General features: G+C 41.7%; 1 protein-coding gene across 2 annotated transcripts in view; it reads left to right on the top strand.

Moving 5' to 3' along the window:
* Positions 1-12,635, top strand: part of LOC115169596 (arf-GAP with GTPase, ANK repeat and PH domain-containing protein 3) — a 222,258-nt gene that overhangs the window by 194,165 nt on the left and 15,458 nt on the right. For both annotated transcript variants that reach the window (XM_029725358.1, XM_029725357.1), the window contains exons 14-16: positions 10,591-10,745; positions 11,378-11,468; positions 11,666-11,888. In XM_029725358.1, the coding sequence (XP_029581218.1) occupies positions 10,591-10,745; positions 11,378-11,468; positions 11,666-11,888 (469 nt within the window). The remainder of the gene's footprint in view (positions 1-10,590; positions 10,746-11,377; positions 11,469-11,665; positions 11,889-12,635) is intronic.

Raw genomic sequence — 12,635 nt, 5'->3', positions numbered from 1 at the left:
CTCAATTTGCCTTATGTTTGCCAATCAGTTGTGCTGCCAGACGTATTTGCCATTCGTTTTGCCTCATCCATCTCAACCATACAATTTTTAAATTCCTCATCAATCCACGGGACAATGACAATGACCCAACACACCTCCAGGCTGTGTAAGGCTTATTTGACCAAAAAAGTGAGTGATGACTGCTACATCAGATGACCTGGCCTCCACAATCACCCAACCTCAACCAAATTAAGATGGTTTGGGATGAGTTGGACCGCAGAGTGAAGGAAAAGCAGCCAACAAGTGCTCAGCATATGTGGGCATTCCAGGTGAAGCTGGTTAAGAGAATGCCAAGCGTGTGAAAGCTGTCATCAAGGCAAAGGGTGGCTACTTCGAAAAATCTAAAATATATTTTGATTTGTTTAAAAAAAAATACTACATGATTCCATTTGTGTTATTTCATAGTTTTGATCTGTTCACTATTATTCTACAATGTAGAAAATAGTAAAAATAAAGAAAAACCCTTGAATGAGTAAGTGTGTCCAAACTTTTGACTGGTACTGTATGTTAACATGGGCTATTTTGAGCACTTTTCTTGGATGCTTACTTGTTTTCATTGCTTTACTGGGAAGCTTAGCAGAAGTAGGTATGCTGATGTCATTTATGTTAGTGCAGGGTGAGCTGCACACAGCGGACTTCCTACTAGGGCACACCGCCTCAGTACCAACAGTATATTTCTGGTTCATAGGGGCGGCAGGTAGCCTAGTGGTTAGAGCGTTGGGCCAGTAACCGAAAGATTGCTAGATCAAATCCCTGAGCTGACAAGGTAAAAATCTGTCATTCTGCCCTTGAACAAGGCAGTTAACCCACTGTTCCTAGGCCGTCATTGTAAAGAATTTGTTCTTAACTGACTTGCCTAGTTAATTAAAGAAAGGTTCAATAGACACATGATTACTGTATACACTAGCTGTTGAGGCATTCAGGGCAGTTAGAGGGACATACATTAGGTTACTTACATTGTGTCTACCAATGCCCCTGGTATAATGTACATTTGCTGAAGCATTATGACAACTCATCACAATGGTAGGTATTAACTGAGCTGGGCTTGGGTCATTGATAAGTCATTGTCTCAATGCAGCCTTATAATGTTGTGAAAGGATCCAGGAATGCAAATGAGTTGGGTGGATCCCATCTTCCTTATAAAACGTGTTTTGTTTCCAAAAGGTACCGAAATTGTCAACAAAAATTACACCCATTGAGCTGCAATAATCAAGTAGCCAGTTGTGAAGAGAATGAATCCTGCTAAAGCGTTCAATGCCACGATTCAGAGAGGGGACAGATTTGATGGGTGGGATAAGCCTATTATACCGCCCATGCACATGCCGGCAAGTTTAGGAGTGGGTGTAAATGTGGGCCGATGTGGGTGGACGTCTATTTTAATAAATCCTTTGAATATACACCATCACAAAGAAATGCATTATTAATTTGTTTAGGCAGGTCCTAAGAAACATTATACGTCTAATAAAATGTATTTTCAATAGAATAGAACAGCATATTTTGAATTTAATTATGTTACTGGTCTGTGCAGCCTATAGGCTACATGGCTGCGCAATGCACAGGAAATCAATTGTTATTTTGTTCATTAAAAAGACAAGACACGCTTACCCTGATCACAGTCAACACAAATATATGTTTTTGTAGGCTAAGATTACAATGGAATAACAGAATAAAATACAAATAATATTTTTCCCACACAACTATTTTGGAACAGAATCCACGTTTCATCTCTGTCCTACCCTCACTCCGCTTTGTTAGAGAGCAGGCGTAGGGTCTTACATTGAGAGTATCTTCATCATAATACTGATAGGAAGTAATAGCAATCATGTTTTTAAAAGCATGTGAGTCTCGTGTTCATATTTCACCGCGGGGACTTGCCTATACTCAATCGAGCAAAATAATAGTCCTCCACTTTATTTGGGCTACATTATTGCATGCTAAATGTTTGTGATCAGTAGTAGATGAGAAAACGAATAGTTGAGCTATACCACCTCCACTTATTTGCCCAGCCAGAGAATTAACCAAATATACGGACAGAGATTCAGTGAAACAAAATCACATTGATTGATTAAGACAAGTCACAGGCTTTTGGTCAGTAATAGGCCTAGGCTACTAAACATCTTTGAGTAAAGAGCAAAAGACTCCACTTGTTAAGCTACATAACATGGTAGCAAAATGTTGTCATCAGTGCTTATAAATGAGCCAACTAGACAAGATGATCATGAGCAGCACTCACCTCAATTTAGCTAAGATTTATTCAGCCTAATTGTAGCCTAACCAATATTCAAACGGCTATTCAGTAAAACGGAAAATCTGGCATTGTCTCAAAGCAGTGTGAATCAGTGCTGAAACAGCAGGAAGGCTATTGCTTCAAATGTATTAGAACAATTGGATGACGTTGGGAGTTTCAGTAAGCAACAGTTTGATGCCTTCAATTGCATTAGCCCGCTTTATTATAATCGTTTTGTCATTCAGTGATATTTATTTCCACAGTAATTATTTGTGGTTAAGAAAACAGTGCATGTGGTGGGCTATGCAATGAAATGGGTGAAGTGACATGCCTAGCAAAGTTTAGAACTGCCAGATGGATGGTAACAGCCAGAGCCATATATATATATATATATATATATATATATATACTCTGGTAACAGCCTAGTAAAAAACTTTACCCCAATCATGACTAGGTCGGTTCAAGGTAAAAAAGCAATTTCCCTGTAATGTTTAGAGAAGATCTTATGTCAAGTGTTATTGAAGTGTTGTGGTTGCAGGTTTACCTGGCACATCTAAAGCCTTTTCTTTTGGGGTGATTCTGTAGCCCACCAAGTGATAACAGTCAGTATCTAAATAATATGTGTGAAATGCTTGATGTGTGAAATGTATGTGATGTAAACAGAGAGGTCTACTTTCTTGGGGACCTGAATATTGACTGGTTTTCATCAAGCTGTCTGCTCAAGAGGAAGCTTCTCACTGTAACCAGTACCTGTAATCTGGTTCAGGTTATTAATCAACCTACCAGGGTGTTTACAAACACTACAGGAACAAGATCAATCACATGTATCGGTCAGATTTTTACTAATACTGTAGAACTTTGTTCTAGAGCTGTATCCGTACCCATTGGATGCAGTGATAACAATATAGTGGCTATATCCAGGAAAGCCAAAGTTCCAAAAGCTGGGCCTAAAATAGTGTATAAAAGATCAAACAAAATGTTTTGCTATGAGTCGTGTTGAAGTTAACAAATATTTGTTAGTCTGATGTGATTAATAAGGAGCATCCAGATGCTACACTTGATGAATTTATTGATTTACCTGCACCTGTTAAGAAACTGGCTGGTAGAACTGTTAACGCTCCATTCATTGATGAGGAATTGAAAAACTGTAGGTTTGAAAGAGATGTGGCAAAGGGAGTGGCTGATACGTCTGTCTGCACATCAGACTGTCTGACTTACTGAAAATTGAGAAATAATGTGACTAAACTCAACAAAAAGAAGAAAAATCTGTATTATGAAGCCAAGATCAAAAAACGTTTAAATTAAATTATGGGCAAAATGACAAATTCAACTCCGTCTTTCATAGACTCAGATGGCTTATTCATCACAAAACCATTTGATGTTGCCAATTATTCTTAATGAAAGAAAAGCATTGTAAGTTTGAATTTTGTAAAGTTAGTGTGGGAGAGGTGGAAATGTTTTTGTTATCGATCAATAGTGACAAACCTCCTGGCATTGACAACTTCGATGGAAAGCTACTGAGGATGGTAGCTGACTCTATAGCCAGTCCTTTATATCATATCTTTAATCTGAGCCTAGAGGAAAATCTTTGTCCTCAGGCCTGTAGGGAAGCCAAAGTCATTCCGCTACCCAAGAGTGGTAAAGAGGCCTTTCCTGGTTCTAACACCAGACCTATCTGCTTGCCACCAGCTCTTAGCAAACTGTTGTAAAAAATTGGTGTTTGCCCAAATACAATGCTATTTCTCTGTAAACAAATTAACAACAGACTTTCAGCATGCTTATAGAGAAGGGCAAGCAATATGTACTGCACTGACACAAATGACTAATGATTGGTTTAAATAAATTGATAATAAGAAGATTGTGGGAGCTGTAGTGTTAGATTTCAGTGCAGCCTTTGATATTATTGACCATAACATGTTGTTGAGAAAACTTATCTGTTATGTCTTTTCATCCTCAGAGCTATCTATCTTATAGAACTCAGAGGGTTTTCTTTAATGGAAGCTTCTCTAATGTCAAACATGTAAAGTGTGGTATACCGCAGGGCAGCTCTCTAGGCCCTCTACTCTTTTCTAATTTTACCAATGACCTGCCACTGGCATTAAACAAAGCATGTGTGTCCATGTCGCTGAAACCCTTAACAAAGAGTTGCAGTCTCTTTTGGAATGGGTGACCAATAATAAACTGGTCCTGAATATCTCTTAAATTAAGAGCATTGTATTTGGTACAAATCATTACATACAGTTGAAGTCAGAAGTTTACATACACCTTAGCCAAATAGATTTAAACTCAGTTTTTCACAATTCCTGAAATGTAATCCTAGTAAGGATCACCGCTTTATCTTAAGAATGTGAAATGTCAGAAAAATAATAGAGAAAAGGATTTATTTCAGCTTTTATTTCTTTCATCACATTCCCAGTGGGTCAGAAGTTTAAATACACTCAATTAGTATTTGCCTTTAAATTCTTTAAATTGTTTAACTTGGGTCAAATGTTTCGGGTAGCCTTCCACAAGCTTTCCACAATAAGTTGGGTGAATTTTGGCCCATGCCTCCTGACAGAGCTGGTGTAATTGAGACAGGTTTGGGGACCTCCTTGCTCGCACACGCTTTTTCAGTTCTGCCCACAAATTGTCTATGGGATTGAGGTCAGGGCTTTGTGATGGATACTCCAATACCTTGACTTTGTTGTCTTTAAGCCATTTTGCCACAACTTTGGAAGTATGCTTGGGGTCATTGTCCATTTGGAAGACCCATTTCCGACCAAGCTTTAACTTCCTGACTGATGTCTTCAGATGTTGCTTCAATATATCCACATAAATGTCCTTCCTCATGATGCCATCTATTTTGTGAAGTACACCAGTCCCTCCTGCAGCAAAGCACCCCCACAACCCCCGTGCTTCATGGTTGGGATGGCGTTCTTCGGCTTGCAAGCCTCCCCATTTTTCCTCCAAACATAATGATGGTCATTATGGCCAAACAATTCTATTTTTGTTTCATCAGACCAGAGGACATTTCTCCACAAATTATGATCTTTGTCCCCATGTGCAGTTACAAACCGTGGTCTGGCTTTTTTATGGCGGTTTTGGAGCAGTGGCTTCTTCCTTGCTGAGTGGCCTTTCAGGTTATGTCGATATAGGACTCGTTTTACTGTGGATATAGATACTTTTGTACCTGTTTCCTCCAGCATCTTCACAAGGTCCTTTGCTGTTGTTCTGGGATTGATTTGCACTATTCGCACCAAAGTATGTTCATCTCTAGGAGACAGAACATGTCTCCTTCCTGAGCGGTGTGACGGCTGTGTGGTCCCATGGTGTTTATACTTGCGTACTATTGTTTGTACAGATGAACGTGGTACCTTCAGGCATTTGGAAATTGCTTCCAAGGATGAACCAGACTTGAGGAGGTCTACAATTGTTTTTCTGAGGTCTTGGCTGATTTCTTTTGATTTTCCCATGATGTCAAGCAAAGAGGCACTGAGTTTGAAGGTGGGCCTTGAAATACATCCACAGGTACACCTCCAATTGACTCAAATGATGTCAATTAGCCTATCAGAAGCTTCTAAAGCCATGACATAATTTTCTGGAATTTTCCAAGCTGTTTAAAGGCACAGTTAACTTAGTGAATACGAACTTCTGACCCACTGGAATTGTGATAAAGTGAATTATAAGTGAAATAATCTGTCTGTAAACAGTTGTTGGAAAAATTACTTGTGTCATGCACAAAGTAGAAGTACTGACCGACTTGCCAAAACTATAGTTTGTTAAAAAGAAATTTGTGGAGTGGTTGAAAAATGAGTTTTATTGACTCCAACCTAAGTGTATGTAAACTTCCGACTTCAACTGTTAGTTCTAGACCTCAGCTGAATCTGTTAATGAATGGTCTGGCTGTTGAACAAGTTGAGGAGACTAAACTACTTGTTATTACCTTAGATTGTAAACGTGGTCATGGTCAAAACATATAGATTCAATGGTTGTAAGGATGGGGAGAGGTCTGTCCGTAATAAAGAGATGCTCTGCTTTTTTGACACCCCACCAAAAAGCAAGTCCTGCATGCTCTAGTTTTATCTTATCTTATTGTGTCCTGTCAAATTGTCAAGTCCTGCAAAAAAGACATAGTTAAGCTGCAGCTGGCCCAGAACAAAGCCGTGCGTTTTGCTCTTCATTGTAATCAAAGGGCTATTATTAGTACTATGCATGCAGTCTCTCTTGGCTAAGAGTTAAAAAAATATTACTTTTCTTTTACCCCCCTTTTCACGCCAAACGTCATATCCAATTGGTAGTTACAGTCTTGTCCCATCGCTGCAACTCCCATACGGACTCGGGAGAGGCAAAGTTCGAGAGCCATGCGTCCTCCAAAACACAACCCCGCCAAGCCGCACTGCATCTTAACACAATGTACGCTTAACCTGGAGGCCAGCTGCACCAATGTGTCGGAGGAAACACCGTACACCTGGGACCGTGTCAGCGTGCATGCACCCGGCCCGCCACAGGAGTCGCTGGAGTGCAATGGGACAAGGACATCCTGGCCATCCAAACCCTCTCCTAACCCGGGCGATGCTGGGCCAATTGTGCGTCGCCTCATGGGTCTCCCGGTCGTGGCCGGCAGCGACACAGCCCGGTATCGAACCAGGATCTGTAGTAACGCAGCTAGCACTGCGATGCAGTGCATTAGACCGCTGCGCAACTCGGGAGGCCCCTCTTGGCTAAGAGTTGAGGAAAGACTGACTGCGTCACTTCTTGCTTTTACGAGAAACATTAATGTGTTGGAAATTGTTTGCGTTGTCAACTTACACACAACACTGACACACACACTTATGCAACCAGGCATACCACCAGGTGTCTTTTCACAGTATCCAGGTCCAGAACAAATTCAAGGAGAAGTAGAGTATTATGCAGAGCCATGAGTGCATGGAATGTTGATTGACGTTTCTTCCCCATCACTGTCATCAGAAGACTCTACAATGTCTGGTTCAATAAAAATGATTTTACCTAAATCAGGGATTCCCTCATCGTCTGATTAATTTTCAGATTCAGAGAGAGAGTGAGCTTGGCACGATCGTCCTCCAGAATGTAGTCCATCACATCTTCTCAATGATCTTTGTCGATAGCACCTGTTAAATTCAGGGCAGCAATGTTGAGAGCAATAGCAACACTTTTGCAGTTCTACATGATATCTCAGCCAATCATGGCTAGTGGGAAGGGTCCTCACTTTTTCTTTGGCAAAACCAACTAGGCTCCTAATTTAACAATTTTATTTGTATTTACAGATGGCATGCACATTTGTTATTAAGGCACATATTTACAGATGGCATGCACATTTGTTATTAAGGCACATGAAAGTTCATATGTTCCAGAAGGCATTTCTGGCAACAAAAAAAAAAGCATTTTGATTTTAAAAAAAAAAGTACATTCTTATACCTCTCCTGTGAAGTAGTGATGTGCGACATATGCCTAGCTTCTTGAAACTGGTCACAATTCATTAACACCTCCCTAATTTGAACTGCAAACAGCCCCCATGGTTTAACAACACCCAACACCCTTGCCAATTTGCCAGTTACCCACTGATATGTATAAAATGGTATACCTGCAAATAACTGGTAAATAAGAGTCGGTTTGAAAAGGTAACATACCACATCTTCTGTCTGAAATGGGTATGATGATAGACTAGCGAGTCCATGTCGCCAACCTCCAAATGTCCGGTGTCTACAGATAATAGCTCAGTATTGACTCCCTCCCAACTCCAGCACACACGAGCCCATTTTACATACACACTGATTTTACCAGAGCTTGCCATTCTGATCTCTTTATACGACTGTGAACTCTGTATGCAATAAACAATCTGGGTGTGCAAAGAGAGGGCTGATGGGAGATGTGTTGGAGGAGCCCAATCCCCCCTTGTCTGTAGCCTCCTCCCCAGTCTCCTGCTGGAGGCAGGGAAACATGCGTTATGCAAATTAGCCCACTATATTTGCATAGCCATAATTAGGTAATTACAAATCGTTTGGCTATGAGATAAAGCATGTGCAGAGGACTAGACGATTTACATCAGTCATTTTCTAGTGTATTATCATTGTGTTAATGAATTACTTGTAAACGGGGGAGGCATTATGACATGTATTATAGCATATGTTGTTTCAAAGCCCTTGCCCAGGCAGATGACAGGTGACATTTTCATAAAGCCTGCTTCATCGTGAACAATGTATTCAAATCAAATCAAATTGTATTAGTCACATACACGTGTTTAACAGATGTTATTGCGGGTGTAGCAAAATGCTTGTGTTTCTAGCTCCGACAGTGCAGTAATATCTAACAATTTCACAACATATACCTTAGACACACAAATCTAAGTAAAGGAATGGAAAAAAGAATATATACATATATGGACGAGCAATGTCAGAGCGGCATAGACTAATATATAGTATAAATACAGTATATACTTATGAGAATTATCCACTAGAATAAATACACAGAGCATTTTTGATTAGACTGTGTTGAAATCTGTTTTGAATTTATAGTGATTGCCATTATTTTCAAGAGTACACAATCAGTGTTGAGTAGCTAAAGGAACACTGATACTGGTTTCAGTGGGTATTGTCGCTGTAAGTCACTTTGGATAAAAGTGTTTGCTACATGATATTCACTATTTATTACTAGGCTATTATTATCGATGGCAAACAATCAATTACAGAAGAAATTGTAATTTACAGTATTTTAGTGGTACCTTAAGGCGTTTGGAAATTGCTCCCATGGATGAAATTCAAGATAAACATTTTTGCTAAAATAATTATTATATTATTGATTGGCTATGACTTTTCAAATCACCCAGTATTGCTACCTGCAGCGTTAGCTCTAGGTAAATGTTGTAATTCGTCAGCTATTCCTGAACCTGTGACCAAAAACAAGCTACATATGGACAATACCAAAATAAATTATCTAATGATTCTGCCTCCCCGCAGCAAAATCTGCAGAGCTGGGATGGTTGTATCCCCCATATATTTATAACATTCTATTGGGTGCAAGAATTTTGTATAACATTTTTATTAAAAAATTCTATGTTTTGAGTCCGGTGTCGTTTTCCATGTGCCATGGAATCGGTACATCGAAAATCTCTTCCCAACTATTTTGCAATTTATGTAGCACAGCTGTCAATGTTTTGGTCCTTAAAGGAGACTGGTATATATTTGTATTTATCCCAATTGTCCTTAATCGATTTTGGTCTTTAATGTAGGGCCGACAGACAAGTTGTTTACTGTTTCCCCCTTCCACTTGCCTCTTCCATTTTTGCGGTAATGCTGCAATTAGTTGGTTGTAATTTTGGGTAGAGCAGACATTTCCATATCCAGAGATTACAGGATCTGGCTGGGTCACTCAATGACATTCAAAGACTTGTCCCGAAGCCACTCCCGAGTTGCCTTGACTGTGTGCATAGGGTCGTTGTCCGGTTGGAAGGTGAACCTTCGCCCCAGTCTGAGGTCCTGAGCGCTCTGGAGCAGGTTTTCATCAAGGATCTCGCTGCACTTTGCTCTGTTCATCTTTCGCTCAAGCCTTACCTAGTCTCCCAGTCCCCTGAAAAACATCCCCACAGCATGATGCTGCCACCACCATACTTCACCGTAGGGATGGTGCCAGGTTTCCTCCAGACGTGACACTTGGCATTCAGGCCAAAGAGTTCAATCTTGGTTTAGTCAGACCAGAGAATCTTTAGGTTCCTTTTGGCAAACTCCAAGGGGGCTGTCATCTGCCTTTCACTGAGGAGTGGCTTCCATCTGGCCACTCTACCATAATGGCCTGATTGGTGGAGTGCTGCAGAGATGGTTGTCCTTCTGGAAGGTTCTCCCATCTCAACGGAGGAACTCTGGAGCTCTGTTAGAGTGACCATCGGGTTCTTGGTCACCTCCCTGACCAAGGCCCTTCTCTCACGATTGCTCAATTTGGCCGGGCGGCTAGCTCTAGGAAGAATCTTGATGGTTCCAAACATATTCTTCAGACAATTCCTTCGACCTCATGGCTTGGTTTTTGCTCTGACATGCGCTGTCAACTGTGGGACCTTATATAGACAGGTGTGTGCATTTCCAAATCATGTCCAATCAGTTGAATTTACCACAGGTTGACTCCAATCAAGTTGTAGAAACATCTCAAGGATGAGCACTGGAAACTGGATGCACCATACCTAAATTTCATAGCAATGTTGGGGTATTGTGTGTAGATTGAGTAACATTTTTATTTAATCCATTTTTAATAAGGTTGTAATGTATCAAAATGTGGAAAAAGTGAAAGGGTCTGACCACTTTCTCAATGCACTGTATATGTGGGTTTATGTTTTCCAGAGTCGGAGGAGTCGTTTGAGTTCATCATCGTGTCTCTGACGGGCCAGATGTGGCATTTCGAGGCGTCTACGTTTGAGGAGAGGGAGCTGTGGGTCACAGCCATCGAGAGCCAGATCTTTGCCAGCCTGCAGTCCTGCGAGAGCATGAAGAATAAGGTGGGCATGAGAGACAGTGAGGAAACTGTGGGCCTGTCGAGTCATGATTAGTTCAGGGTCAGGAATTTTTCCTGACCACGTGACTTGGCTATGAAAATCTCTGGTTGCTAATCAGGATGTGTGAATGCAAAATTCTCTCTCTCCCCCCTCTCCCCACACCCTTCTCTCTTGCCCTCCCTCCCCTTTCTCTCTCTCTATCCCCTCCCCATCCTTCCTTTCTCTGAGCTGCCATGTGTTGGGCTGTGTGTCAGACAGGTGCAGTGCAGCGTGGGGGAGCTCTTATTAGAGCTGACAGACATCAGAGATGGGAACACGGCCTGTGTCAGAACACAGGGGAGGAGACGCAATGCAACACCGACTCAATTTCATATAATACCCACTCTCTCTTCTCTTTCTCTCTCGCTCGCTCTCCTCCTCTCTTTCTTCTCTTCCCCTCTCTTTACCCTTGTTCTCTCTCAATGATCACTCGGCCTTCAAAGCCTCTAGTCCCCCCTCCCCTCTCCCCTTCTGTTTTGTGCTGTGTAGCCAGCTGAAATCCGGTCTCCTCCATTCTCTCACTGCAAAGCAATGATGCCTCACACACGGAGTCCCTCTTGCTTACCTGTTTATAACTTCTCTCTGCTCCCCCAAAGTCCCGGTTAGGCAGCCAAAGTGATGCAGCGTCCATTCAGTCCATAAGGAACGTGAGAGGGAACAGCATCTGTGTGGACTGTGATGCAGCCAGTGAGTACAGTACTTTCTCAACATCCAAGCTATATGTCAATGATTCCTACTACTTTACGTGCCACGTATTGTATATAACATGATGTCTTCAGATTGCGATGAGCCAGATATCATCCTTGCTTATTAGTAACTAACATAGGGCTAATTTTGTTCCCCTCCTCCTCCTCCTCCTCCTCCTCCTCCTACCCTTCTCCCAGACCCGGACTGGGCCAGTCTTAACCTGGGGGCTCTGATCTGTATCGAGTGTTCAGGGATCCACAGGAACCTGGGGACCCACCTGTCAAGGGTCCGCTCTCTGGACCTGGATGACTGGCCCGTGGGGCTCAGCATGGTGATGATGGCTATAGGCAACGCTATGGCCAACAGTGTCTGGGAGGGGGCCCTGGAGGGGTACACCAAGGTGGGCGCTGACAGCACCAGGTCAGTACCCCACATCTCTCTGTTAGTGTGTGTTTGTTTGCCATCTGCCATTTGCCAGCTTTGTTGGAGGGATTTTGAAACAAACTGGTTGAAAATCCCCACATAGTGAGCTGGTCTCCCCTAGAGCAGACCCTGGTTCCCACCCCTCCTTCTCCTCTCTGCTGGGGCACCCAGGTCTGGTCTCCTCTCCCCAGTGAGGGTTGTTTGTCTCTGGGTGACAGTTAAGGCCCAGCGCGTCTCTCTGACTAATGACCCTGTGTGTGGATGAGCAGGTAATTAAGGAGCCCATTATGGTGTTTAAGCCCACCCCAGGGGCCAAGCCCCTGGCCCCAGAAGGGCCCTGTCACATATCTATCACACAGAGGCCCCCCATCACTCTCTCTGTCCCACTGTAGAAGACAGGTCTGTAGTGTCTGTACTGTTGGTGAACTAAATTTAGAGAATATGTAATATATACTACTTAAGTGATAAACGGCTTGGTTTTTGATTTGCTGGTCTCATTGTAAAAAAAAATTGTACTGCAGTTACTGAGATTTTATATATATATATATATATACAGTATACACAATATATATAATTAAATAAATGTTTTTATTAGTTGTACTATTTTAATATTAATTACTGTACGGTTGGGTAGAGCATGCAAGTTAAGCATGTCAATGAACTTGTGCATGTGACAATAAAACTTGAATTTATAGAAGAGTAAACTAACTTGTAAATGTACCTTCAAAGGCTCTTGTAATAAAG

Source organism: Salmo trutta, chromosome 31 (assembly GCF_901001165.1).
Source record: "Salmo trutta chromosome 31, fSalTru1.1, whole genome shotgun sequence".
NCBI classification, from domain to species: Eukaryota; Metazoa; Chordata; class Actinopteri; order Salmoniformes; family Salmonidae; genus Salmo; species Salmo trutta.
This window is presented reverse-complemented; position numbering and strand designations above follow the sequence as displayed.